This window comes from Mus caroli, unplaced genomic scaffold, assembly GCF_978045245.1.
Source record: "Mus caroli unplaced genomic scaffold, Mus_caroli_1 scaffold_6, whole genome shotgun sequence".
Classification (NCBI taxonomy): Eukaryota; Metazoa; Chordata; class Mammalia; order Rodentia; family Muridae; genus Mus; species Mus caroli.
In genome coordinates this window covers 148,451,676-148,465,056 of record NW_028227261.1, presented here as the reverse complement: position 1 = coordinate 148,465,056, position 13,381 = coordinate 148,451,676, and the positions used below count along the sequence as shown (strand labels likewise).

The 13,381-nt window shown below is 40.8% G+C and overlaps 1 protein-coding gene across 2 annotated transcripts in view; it reads right to left on the bottom strand.

Moving 5' to 3' along the window:
- The window catches only part of Nsmaf (neutral sphingomyelinase activation associated factor), a 54,568-nt gene that overhangs the window by 5,703 nt on the left and 35,484 nt on the right, over positions 1 to 13,381 (bottom strand). For both annotated transcript variants that reach the window (XM_085839502.1, XM_021160709.3), the window contains 6 exons: positions 12,563 to 12,671; positions 11,180 to 11,238; positions 7,793 to 7,860; positions 7,038 to 7,105; positions 6,505 to 6,628; positions 4,736 to 4,819 (listed from right to left, as the gene is read on the bottom strand). In XM_085839502.1, the coding sequence (XP_085695628.1) occupies positions 4,736 to 4,819; positions 6,505 to 6,628; positions 7,038 to 7,105; positions 7,793 to 7,860; positions 11,180 to 11,238; positions 12,563 to 12,671 (512 nt within the window). The remainder of the gene's footprint in view (positions 1 to 4,735; positions 4,820 to 6,504; positions 6,629 to 7,037; positions 7,106 to 7,792; positions 7,861 to 11,179; positions 11,239 to 12,562; positions 12,672 to 13,381) is intronic.

Below are 13,381 nucleotides of genomic sequence, written 5' to 3'. Positions count from 1 at the left end.
GACAAACCCTTGGCCCAATTAACCAAAAGAGATGACTCATATTAAGAGAATCAAGAATATGAAGGAAAAATTACAATAGACAATCAAAATACAGAACATTATAAGTCAATAATTTAAAAGTCCATTCTCCATTAAGTTGGAAAATCTTAAAAAACAAAATAAGGATGAATTTCTTGACTCATCTAAACTATCAAAGTTAAACCAAGAGGAGAGCAACAACCTAAACAGACATAGAAACAGGAGTAAATTGAAATGGTAATAAAAAGCCATCATTCTGACTGAAAATGTCCAGGCTCAGTGGATTCACAGCAGAACTACTAGATTTACAAAACCACAGCCAATCCTCTTTTCTTCATAAAAATAAAGGATCTCTCCTAAACGCTTTTCTGTGAAACCAATATTACTCTACTACCCAAATCACATAAAGACACAACAAAAACCAAAACTACATACCAATATCCCCTTTGAACATAAAATAAAGAATCCTCAATAGCATACTGGTAAACTGAATACAAGCACATACCCAAGAGATCAAGTTGGTGTTGGTGTTGGATCCTGGCAATGTAGCTAGTTCAACACACTTAAGTAAATAAACAGAATATGTCATACAAATGGACGAAAACACAAGAAGCACATAATCTCAATGGCCACAGAAAAATCCTTTGTCAAAATCCACCGTGCACTCAGGATACAAGTCCTAGCAGAGTAGGGCTGATGGGAACTGGTGGGGAACTGGCTGGAACACACCTCAACATAATAAAGGCGATATATGATCAGCTTGCAGTCAGCATCCTAAATGGAGAAAATTGAAAGCAATCTCCTAGTCAGGAAGAAGACAGGGCTGTCCACTACCGCAGGCCTTCTAAATATAGTGCTAGAAGCACTAGCTGATGCAATAAGGTAAGAGAAGAAAATGTAAAGGAAATAAATAGGAAAGGATGTTAAATATCCCTATTTGCCAGTGGTTTGGTACTGTACATAAAAGATCTCAAATATTCTACCATAAAACTTGGAGAAACAACAGTTTCAGCGAAGTGGCAGCATGCACTATCAAGTTACAAAAATCAGTACCTTTCTACACATCAACACACACACACACACACACACACACACACACACACAGAGAGAGAGAGAGAGAGAGAGAGAGAGAGAGAGAGAGAGAGAGAGAGAGAGATCATGGGTATGTGTACTTACAGTAGCATCAAACATAATAAAATATCTTTGAATAAACCTAACCAAGGAGGTAAAAGACTTCTACAATGAAAACTTTAAATCACTGAAGAAAACTTGAGAAAGACATTAGAAAATGTAAAGACATCCCATGTTCATGATCAATTTATGAAAAGGAGCATCTTGCCAAAGCAATTTACATATTCAATTCAATCCCAACCAACATATCCACAACAACATCCTTCAAAGAAAAAAAAAAAAGAATTGAAAACAAAAAAAACAAAATAAAATTCAAGAGGAACCAGAAAAGACCCCAGATAGCTAAAACAATCCTGAACAAAAAGCAGAATCAAGGAGAGACTGTTATTCCAGACTTGTAATAAAACTTGGTACTGGCACAAAAACAGACATGTTAGACCAAAGGAATAAAGGAGAAGACACAAATATAAATATATTAGTACTCGTAAGCACTGTCATCCGATTACTTGACAAAAGGCAAGAAACGTTTTCCTACAGAAAGACAGCATCTTCTTTAGTGTTGCTGGCAAAACTAGATGTCTACCCATGAAATTATACTATATCTATCCTGTTGCACAAAAATTAGATTCAAGTGGATCAAAGACCTCAATTTTAAATCTGAAATGCTAAAACTTCTAGAAAACATAGGCAAGTACCCTAGAAGATACAGGTATCAGAATTTTCTGAACATGACTCCATTAGCCAAGGAATTAAGGCCAGCAACTGAAATGCAGGACTACATAAAATTTAAAAGCTTCCATACAGCTAAGGAAACAGTCAACTTGAAAAATTAATATTCAGATTAATATTTGGATTAATATTCAAAATATAAAAGGAACTAAAAAAAAAACCCGAGTCAAGGAAACAAATGACTTAATTGGCTAAGGATCTAAACAGAGAAGGAAGAAATAAAAATGGCTAAAAATACTTCAAAAAGTATACGTTATCCTTGACAATTAGAGAAATGAAAATTTAAAACAACTTTGAGAATTCATCTCACCACGATCTCAATGGCTGAGACAACAAGGCAACTGACAAAGGAACCTGCATTCACCATTGGTGGGAATGCAGACTGGTGCAGCTACTCTGAAAATCAGTACTGAAAACTCATCAACTAAATGACCAAGCTCTTTGGCATATGCCCAAAAGAGACCCACATCCTGTGCCATAGACAGTTGCTCAGCCATGCCCGTTAGTGCCCTATTCACAGTAGTTAGGAAATGTAAACAGTGTACATGTCCTTTAGCAGATAATGGGATAATGAAAACATGCTACTTATGTGATAGTTACGTAATGGAATACTACTCAGCTGTAAAGGAATATGACTCTGCAGGTAAAACAATGGACCTAGAAAAGATTGTATTGAGTGAGGAAACCAAGACTCAGAAAGACAGATGGCGCGTGTTCTTTCTCATCTGCAGTTCCTAGCTCGAAATCTTCAGATGTGAGTCTATAAAACAGAAACCAGGGAAATGTAAAGGAACCGTAGGTGTGTGGGAGGGATAGCAGGTATAGGTGGAATGCGAAATAGAATATGAAGAAGTGGCTCCAGCTCAGGGAGGTCAATAGGGAAGTAGAGACGAGGGGCAAATACCAAGGTGGTTTGATAAAGGAATAATATTACACTATATTGAGATAAAATTATACACAATATTATACACAATACGAAAGCATACGTATCCACACACACACACACACAAACACACACACTAAGCCACCTGGACTGACAGTACTCCCCACAGAATCATAGCCTAACAAATACTCTAGTCCAGGCAGGCAGAATTGCCTTTTGAATGGTTACGGTAGTCCAAGTGACTGTTCAAATAATACAGATTATTGATATAGCTCTTGGGTGCCTCTCAGGGGTTGAGGGTGGACTCTTATTCCTGAAGACTCCACACCTCCACACTGTAGGTAAGACACATAACTCAGATGACTTGAGCTGGATCTGATCTGAAAACTCCTTTCTTGTGGCCTTGCTTCCACAGTTCAAGAAATTACTATACAAGCTGCCAAGGGAGGGAAGCCATTGAATAGTCCTACCCAGCTGCAGTGCCTGGGAACCAAGACAATTACGGCATGGTAAGATATGAGCGAGCACAGTAAGTGGCACTCCCATATCAGTGCCAACCAACAGCTATCTCATTCGACTTAAGGCCTTCTTAACAGGGGGAAGCACTGCTCGGACAGTCCTAAAGTAGGGGACTAGTGAGGTCATGACTTGGTAACTTGTTCCTACATTCTAAACTTATCCTAATACCCAAAGATAAGTACAATTACCACCCCTCTCTTACAATACAGCACATGGGGACCATCACAGAAAATAGAGTGTAAGAAACCCAGCCCCAGTGGATACATTTATATCCCAGCTCCTGAATCTATGGCTCAAGGAAAAATCAGGGAACATAGGGCAGAGAGCGTAAGAGCCAAGATACCAGGAAGTTGCCTGTGAAATCGTCTCTTTGAGAAAATGGCTGCATAAACAAGGTTGGAACAGTGGCACTAGCCATGGACATGCTAATGTGCAGAAGGGAAATTAAACAGGGTCTCATGACTAGACGAAGAACTACAAGCAACTGAGGACTGCTGGAGAGGGAGAACTAGCCTCTCCCACAGATGAGCCTTGTGTGGCTGGTGCTCAATGCAGAGCAGTCAGCCTTGAAACCATCTACACTCCACCAACACAACACACTCAGCGGGATGAATTTATATATTTTTGTACATACACATATACCTATGAGTATTAACAATTTTTAAAAAGAGGCTATCAACTTGAAAGGGGGAACTTGATAGGGACTTAAGGGAGGTTAGATGAGAGGGATTAAAGGGAGGAAAGGGGGGTAGAAAATGATGTGATTCTGTTTCAATTAAAAACATCTTAAAAAGTTATCTCTGAGTAATAAGTCATACAGAGGTGCCAAACTGCTTGCAGTGGGACTGACCCGTGATTGAAGGCTTTATGGAACAAAGAATCTCTCCATTTGAATCCCATCTTGAATTGAATACTAAGTATCTTTAACCTCGTATCTGGAGACTGAAAACTTAGCATCAATCCATGGCTGCTGAACAAAGCAGTACTGTACATTATAGCCCAGGAAACAGCAGAATGACTCCAAAACAAACGAACAAACAAACAGAAAACCACCACCAACAACAAACAAACCAGGAACAAGCTTTAGTTTGGCTCTGCTACAAGTCTGTGCACTGTTGGCCATCCCAGACAGCTTGTCACTGTTTTTAGCTTTGGGTATTGTGTCTCCTGAACAGATGGTCCCTTCACATTCTAGGTCAGAAAACATGAAGATACTACGTCCCACCTTAGAACTGACAGTTTGAAAATTAATTAGGAACAGAAGCTAATTCTCAGGGGAATGTACAAAGGAACAAATTAGAGAGGGAAAGGAAGGCAGAATCAAATACCTAGCAGGTCTTCCAAAGAGTTTGCCTATAGTCTCTAATATGAAAAAGGGAGGGGGAAAACCACACACAAAGCCAGGTACTTCCGCCCCACCCCGCTCTGGACCTAGAGCTCTGCTGCTGGACTCACGCTGACATCATGTTCAAGCTCAGCCAGTAAGTCAAACTGGTGTCTTTTTGTTCCTGGCATTTCTGCAGGAACACCGGACCACACCTAGGACAGAGCACATTGCAGAAGGGGTTTTTAAACCTTAATACAAAATTCTCAACACATTTGAAAAAACCTCCCATCCAGCCTGCCTGCCAGTAGATGCTGGGCCAGGTCCAGCTTTGCCCTTTGGGCCTCTTCCCCGCTAGCACACACCCGCCTCTGTCCATGCCCAGCCCCTGAATGTGCTGCTCTGTGCAGCTGAAGCACTGTGTGAATCAAGGGAATGTGAACACGGAAGTGTGGTGGTGTCTAATAATGTTTCAAGAACATTAACCTGAACCTCCAAGTTACTAAAATTGTATACAGGAAACACATCTATAAGGCTGGAGAAAAAATTCTGACAAACTTTGCAAAGAACATAAGAGTTTTTGTTTCCTTCTTCTTTCTTTTTTTTTTCTTGTACACAGAATCAAACTAGAAACCTAAGGAGCACTGGAGTGGCTTGCATGGGAAGACCATATAAGAGAAGAAAAGGCCTGTGGCATCCTGGAGCACAGAAACAGTGAATGTTACACGGATGCTTGCTCCACATCTAAACGCACTGATCTTTCAGTGATTCTTCAACTTTACTTGCACTGATAGGATTAACTGATCAACTAGTAGTTCCAGTCATCAAACAAGATTCTGTTCAGATTCTGTTTCTGAACAACATGCCTGTCAACACCGAGGTGAACACACTGCACAAAAATGCATAGTAAAACCCTATTTTTATTGAAGACACAACACACTTGTATTGAAGGATATAGGAAATCAAGTTGGAAACGACCTAGAAATTTCTTCTTTGCTGGCTAGCTTTTAGTGTCAGTCACTGGACCCTGTGTGCTATTAGACTGACCTTCCAGTCAAAGTGTGCCTACTTTGTACAACAATGGTTTTCCGACTGGATCTGAAGCCTACTCTAGAGGGAGGAATTCATGTCTTGTCCTATTAACCTGGTCAAAAGCCCACAGCTGGGGAAGTCCAGGGTCTTAGGTGAAAGCCTAATATTGCTGTTTTGCTGAAGATCCAAGTTGCCAATCTGCCTTCTAAATATATGTTTAGACCCATTGGTAGGTGCTGCCCTCAACCTGGGTCAGAGAAGATGTTCCCTGAAGTACACAAAGGCCCTAACCATCTGGAGGATGGGCAGGAGTGTTATGAAATGTTGTCTTCTTGATGTGACGGGGCTATGGCTCTCATGAACTCACAACAGCTGTGGTTACCTGCATTCGACTTCCACAATATCCCATCATGAACAAGATGGGTCCCCATGACGTTCTATTCTTAGCTAAGAAACTATTGGCAACTTGTTGGGTGGGGGTGCCATTTTCCTTCCCAGGTATGGCATCTGATGGGTTACTCAAGCTCTTGTGGATGGCCTACATCCATTTTCCATGCAGAAAACACTAATTGGAGTCTGGGTTTAATAGAAGAGGAGGAGGAGTTGAAGATGGGAGGGGGAAGTACTGGGAGAGTCCAGGGTAAAAAGGAAAGGAGATTTGTGTTGGATATGATCGAGATACATTATCTGCATGTATCAAACTATCAAAAATAAAACAATATATTTAAGAAGAAGCAATAGTAATATATCTTTATATATTATTTACACAGTTTCTGAAAAAGTGAAGTGATTGACTATTTTGATAGGAAGCTGAATGGCTCGCAATAGTTTATGATCCAACATTTTCAGTTACTAAGTGTATATAAACCTTCACAGTAGAGTCCCAAGATCCAGAGTACAGCCTGTCGTTATGCCAACAGATCTTACTGACAGCATCATCATGTCCCATCAGTGTATCTTGGCGTCTTCCAAATGCTATGGAATAAAAATAGCTAAAAGATAACAACAACTATTAAAATAATATCCAAGCTTAATTTTAAGATTCTTAAACATGCATTTAAGTAACAAATATTGTTTCTTAAATTCTATACTGCTGAAGCATACTGGAATTACAAATTTCTTGTTCTTGTATTATTAAGTAAAAAAAATTCAAAATTTGAATTTGAAATTAGATTATTTCTCAACTGTCTTAGCTATATTTCACCTGAGTTTAAAAGTTAGAAAAATAGATTCTAACTGGAGAAATTCTTACACTAAAACAATGGCATTTGAATCCAGTAATACTGTCCTCATCTCCAGTGTGTGTCTCCTCGTGAAAGGCCTTTTATCCCTCTTATCCACATGGGAGACAGCCATGAAGTATGCAGAATTAATCACAAAGAAGCAGGCACGGATACATACACGTTGTTATCCCAAGAAGAACTTATGACAGTGGTGTCTCCCGGCAAAAGTAAACAAGATGATAAAGCCTGAAATATAAAAGAGTTGATATCAATCATTTGTAATAATTAGTAGATCCTTCACTAGTATGATAAGATTGATATCAAATTCTTTCTATAGTGGCTTTCCTCAAAACTACCCAGGGCCCAGAGCTGGCTAAGTCTAGATGTAGGGCTTTCTCCCAAATGCTCAAATTTGCCAGAAATACACTGACCCATCTTGATGCCTCTCGTGCTCCCACAGGGCTGGAGTAATGTGGCTAATCTGGAATAGATTCATAAGAATGAAATACCCCTCTCTGTTTTGCAGACATGTGGCTATGCAAATTATACACTGTTCCTAATGAAAGTTCAAAATCTCCTGGAGAATTGACCTTAAAAATAAGGCACATTCTTTAATAACTTGTTTTATAGCACTGAACCTAAAGTATTTAAGTAGTACAGAAATATTTCTTTTCGAATAGCTAAAAGAAAAGATAGACTTATTAAGGAGAATTCTACTGAGTATTCAAGATTTTTGGTTAAAATGAAATCACTCTAGTATTAGAAAGAAGCACATAGAAACAAGCCCTCCCTCCTTCCTACCTCCCTCCCTTCCCTTCCTTATGCCAAGCCTCCCTCCACATCCAAGACTCACTCAGGCAAGGCCTTGCACATTCTAGGCAAATGCTCAAATCCTCAATGAACTTCTACCATAACACTGATAAATGAACTTACCATATTGGAAAATGATATACTTCTTTGTAGCATTTTGGATTCCTTAGAAAACATCTTCAAAGTGGAATCTAAGAGTCAGAACATAGACATGAAAGATTTCCTAAGATGCCAAAGGATAGTGGCCTTACTAACTGTTAGAGGGCAGCATCAGTGACATTTCACCGAGAACTAAGTATATATATTGAATAGTCTGAGACCTTGCCAACAGTAAGATTCTAGTAGGTATAATAACTTCATGATCAGCTGAAACCCCACAACTGCAGCACAGATATAGTATAGTAGGACATTTCTAAAGGCCTTCTTGAGACTCAGGGAAGCCCCACACATAAGTGAGTGCAAAGTTACAGAAGAGGGTTGGCAGAAACCTTAATATCAAAACAAAGCTTAAGAAAGATTTACAGGTTTGTGTGTGTGTGTGTTGTTTTTGCATGCATGTATGTGTATAATACATGTGTGCCCGCTGTGTGTGAGGCCAAAAGAGTGTTGGCTTCCCTAGAACTGGAGTTCTAGATGGTTACACAGACTAGGATGTGTGTGCAGGGAACCACACCCATGTTCTCTAAAGAGTAGCAAGTATTTTAAACTACTGAGCCATCTCTGCAGGTCCAATTTTTATTTTAAGAAAACAAAGATTTTGGCAATAGAAGTAGTTTTTAAAAATGAATGGCCTAATTATAGAGTGACATTCTTGTTCCAAATTACTTACAGATGAGAAGTATTTTTATTTTTATTTATTTTTCCTTTACTGAGGAAGAGAAATGATTTGTTGTATAGGGAACAGTGCCTAACGCAGGTACTGAAAATCCTGAGCTTAGCCCAACACACCCCTGTTTTATAAAGCTACCAGATGGAGGTGAAAAGAAAGGTAAGGTTGAAGATAAACCTGGAAGGGATCAGGGGTGCAGACACAATAAGAGCTGTAAATGTGCCTGTCAAATGCTTTCAGGCCCCGTGGCAGCTCAGATGCCAATCAAGTGCATACACTGGCTGGGAGAACGACTAACTTATAAAAGAATTGTAGTAATAATTAATAATGCAGGAATTAAGATACCCAAATGTTGAGCCAGGTGTGGTGGCGCACGCCTTTAATCCCAGCACTGGGGAGACAGAGGCAGGCAGATTTCTGAGTTCAAGGCCAGCCTGGTCTACAGAGTGAGTTCCAGGACAGCCAGGGCTATACAGAGAAACCCTGCCTTGAAAAAAAAAATAACATAAGCTACCCAAATGTCTAATGTCCTTGACTAAGAGATCCTGTGCAAATTCACCAACACAAACTCTTATGAACCCAGAAGAGAGGCTCAATGACAGAGCAGTCACCTATCATGGGGGCAAAAGTCTCAGAGATAACCTTTAGTTCTACAAATAAAACCCAAGACTTACAACTTACTTGAATGTTGATACAGATATTCCATCATGCATAACCTACTTTCTAGATAGCCAACATGGTACACTGTTAGAACGAACTTTGAATAAATTTCTTCTCTACAATAAAACTTCATATTTCAACCTAATCTTTGCAACTGAATTCATGAAAATATATAAACCTGAAACCTCAGGAAGACTTTCCTGGTCACTAACTTGAGAACAAACACAGAAGATAAAACACAACAGCATGGGACCTTTTCTTGAGAGATGGCATTAATCTTGGGACACCTTTCCAATTTGCTTTTGATTCTTTTAGGCAGGTCTGAGCGCTCACCACAAAATCTACTGAAGACAATTTGATCATTTTTCAAAACCAAAAGCAGCCACAACACTTTTCTCAAAACCAAGGATGCTCTCCTACTTAGAAGTTGCCAGGTTAAAGACAACATAAGTGCTAATCTCATAGGTGGTGGTGTCCCATGAATGTTCACAAAACCTAAGCCTACCGTGCATCTGAGGAAGAAATCGTAACCTTGAGGCAAATATCAGTAAGTATATAAGCCAGAAATATGAATCCTGAAAATTAAAACTTCAGGAATCGAAACAAAAACACAATTTTGACTTGTACAAAAATGCATCCTTTTTATTTAGCAAATCCACAAAGCAGTGGTAGTGTTTACTAAGCTGGGGAAGACCTGAAGCCTGATGGCCATAAATATAAAGCTCATGGTTCACAAGGCCACATGGGTACAGATGTCTGAAAAATTTGACAAGCGATGTCAGAGAAACTCTGCTAACCACTAGTTTTCAGCCTTCCTAACGCTGTGACCCTTTAATACAGTTCCTCATGTGGTGGTGACCCCAACCATCACATTATTTTGCTGCTACTTCATAACTATAATTTTGCTACTGTTATGACTTGTACTGTAAATATCTGCTATTCAGGATATCTGGTATATGACCCTTGTGGAAAGATCATTTGACCCCCAAAAGGGGTCACAAGTTTGAGAACCACATCACTAGAGCCTTTGTTAAAGGACATAACTGTCTGTTGGCTGCTTAATGGTCAACACAGTGCTGAAAATCTTCAAAACCCAGCTGTCCTCCTCCTTCCAGAGTGGCACTGTTGGTTCCCTGATGTGTTCAATGTGGCATCCTATACATTCATTCTGTATACCTTGTGCAGAGTTCTGTTTTACAGACTCCCAGGAGGTATGTGAAGAGAATGAAATGCCACAGATGACACAGCACAGTAACAGAATGTGGTAGCGGGGACTCATCTACTGGATGTGCTTAGCTGTACAGTATCATTTCTAAACATCATGTGTGGAAACTACAGTTTCCTGTGGGAATCTAGGACTGAAGAAGAGGAAACAATCACTAGCTCTGTTAGAACTGGCTGTCCTGATGCTAAAGCTCAGCAACTATATTCCCTTTCCACTGGGACACACTTCAATTAATGATGTTGACACACCTCCAGGAAAACACACGTGCTGTATGAGATGAATACTGCTAATGTTTTCATAGATCAGGGTAACCAAAGTCTAATGTATCATTAAGATATAGTTTTAAGTCTTATTAATAAGGCACAGGTAAATTATCAATATTAGTATTCAATGTCATATTATATCCTACAAAAAAAATAGAGCTATATGCTGAATATCAAGGTAAAACTAGCAGCAAACCTGCACTCCACAAGCTAACATGCACCACCACAACAGCCCAGGTCAGCCTCCGCCCTGGCTACTACTCCACACCATTCTGAGTTCTGTAGGCCACCAACAGACCTGGAACCTCTTGCAGTAAGGTAGTCAGAAGTAAGCCAGACCATAGCAAGAGACAATTCTTGCCTGTGACTTCATCCAGGCAACCATGTCAGCGTCAGGAAGCTTTCCCTTTTCTGGCAAACTACAACAAACATTTTCTAGTCTATTTTCTATGGAAGCAGCACATGCCAGTACAGCTCGGCTCCGATTCTGTGCTCGCAGCTAACGAGCTTTTCAGGCAGGAAGACAAACATACCTTGGGAGGTGGTAAAGACTGAAGAGCCATTGCAAGACACTGCTATCCCTGTAACCGCCCTGTTGAGAAGCAAAGTTTCAAGGATTACCGCCGGCTGTGTGTGAGGACACTTTTTCTAGGCTTCCTTCATTTTGTCTGTGTAGCTTCTTCACTTGGACTGTTTTCCACATGTCCCTGCCACTACAAGCCAATCCTTAGCAATGGCCACTTTTGCCCTGCTACTATAAAACATTCCCCCTCTTTGCTCTCCAAGCTGCAGCAGACAATGCTGAACAATGCCTGGCAAGTGGAAACTGTTTCTCCTACAATCCTGCCTTACCTGACCATCCCCAAGGTGGTGACACTAACTCTTTACCTTTGCTGGCTTCTTTCCATCGGAACACACTGTCTCTAATGTCTGCCAATGTGTATCTATGTGGGTCTAGTAGCCCCCTTTAAAGAACATCTGAGGTCAATCACTGTTACTTGTATAAGCACTAGAGGTTTATTCACACCTTCACTGCATTGTCTTGGACTACATGGTCGCTTCCTAGATGCCTTTGGGGGGGCAGTTAAGAGAAGCTAGCATGTATCTTTGGGGGTGTGTGCATGTGGAGTCCCACAGTTGATGTCAGATGTCTCCCTTGATGGCTCTCCACTCACTTTATTGAGGCAGGGTCTCTCCTTGACTCTCCAGCTAGCCAGCTTGCCTAGGGACCCTCTGGCTCTGTTTCTTGAGTTCTGAGATTACAGATGGCCACCCTACCAGCCTGGCTCTCACTTGGCCTCTAGGAACCTAAATTCCCACCTCAACAACTGCATGGCCATGCTGGCCTTGTTATTAATATGTTTTTAAGATGTACCTTTTCCTACACTATCAGTAAGTTCAAAGCTTGATGACAAACGTGCTTGTTCCATAATTTCCCACTTCTTAAGATTTGAGGGGTGGTATGTACAGCTTAGAGGTACAACACTACAGGCTGTGTGCAGCTAACCTCATCCCAGAACACCATATGACAGCAGTGATAGGACGGGAGAGCATGGCGACCCAAACTCATTTTCCTATGCTACCTTGACTTCACAAATCTGCATAGACATTTTGAAGGCCAGAACCAATGAAGGAAACATTAGATGGACACTTTCCCATGTGACTGTCTTTTACAGTTCATTCCCATGCCAAACTCCCAGCTTTTAAACAGACTAGGTGGTCTCAACTTTCTTAACGCTATGACCCCTTAACACAGTTCACCAAGTGTTGGTGGCCGCCACTATAGCATTATTTTATTATTTTTATTACTTTATTGCCATTTCTTAAGTGTACTTTTGGTATTGTTACGAACTGTACTGTAAATCTCGGAGCTGCGGGAGGACTGCAGGATGAGAAGCTGTTCGAGGCACTCTTACTCTTTGTGGATCTTGTACTGCTCATGTAGCTGCAGCTTGGTGATATTACTCCAGGCCAGAGTTTTGCTTTCCTCAGTCAGGTCTTCAAAGGACTCCTCCCCTGGAGAAACTACATGAAACAGGTGCTAAGCGAATCAGGAAACTATAGAATGGCAACTGTTTCAGATCCACAGGATACTCTATCAATGTTAAGGAAAATACACTTTCAAGGCACTTATCATACAGCCCAATACTAGCCAAGGAAACAATTTTACATCAACCATTGCCTTGAGAGCTCCAGGCTTCCTAGTGTTTGCAAAGTCCTGACTTGACCAGTTGCTTAGGCATCACAGGAAATAAAAGTCTGAGTGGCCACTTCCTTCTCAGCCCCTTCCTTTGGACAACCCAACAGTTGCTTAGGAACCCTGATGCTTTATTTTGGTTTTGAGAAGGAGAAAGAAAATGAGAACTCAAGGATGGGTTCTTGTTCCTCAAGGGGAGAAGTAGCACTCTCACTTCTGCAGGAAGACAAGCTGGAACATTTACCCTGTCCCAGGGGTCACACGATGGTGGTTAGGGTTGGTGAATAAGGGAAGATGACAGTCACCTGACCACCCTGCATGTCTTCACATGGCACTTTAGGCTGCCCTTCTCAAGCCCTCACAGGACGGGGTTGGAGGTGGGGCTTAGCTATTCTTGTAGCAGCATGCCTGAAAGGCTCAGCATGCCTGGGTGTCATGAGACAAAACTGGAAGGAAAGAAAATGCTTTGCTGATGAGAGGCTGTGGGACATCACGTGGCTCCTCCTGGGAGGCTCTGTGAGATAAGAAATGTGGTTAT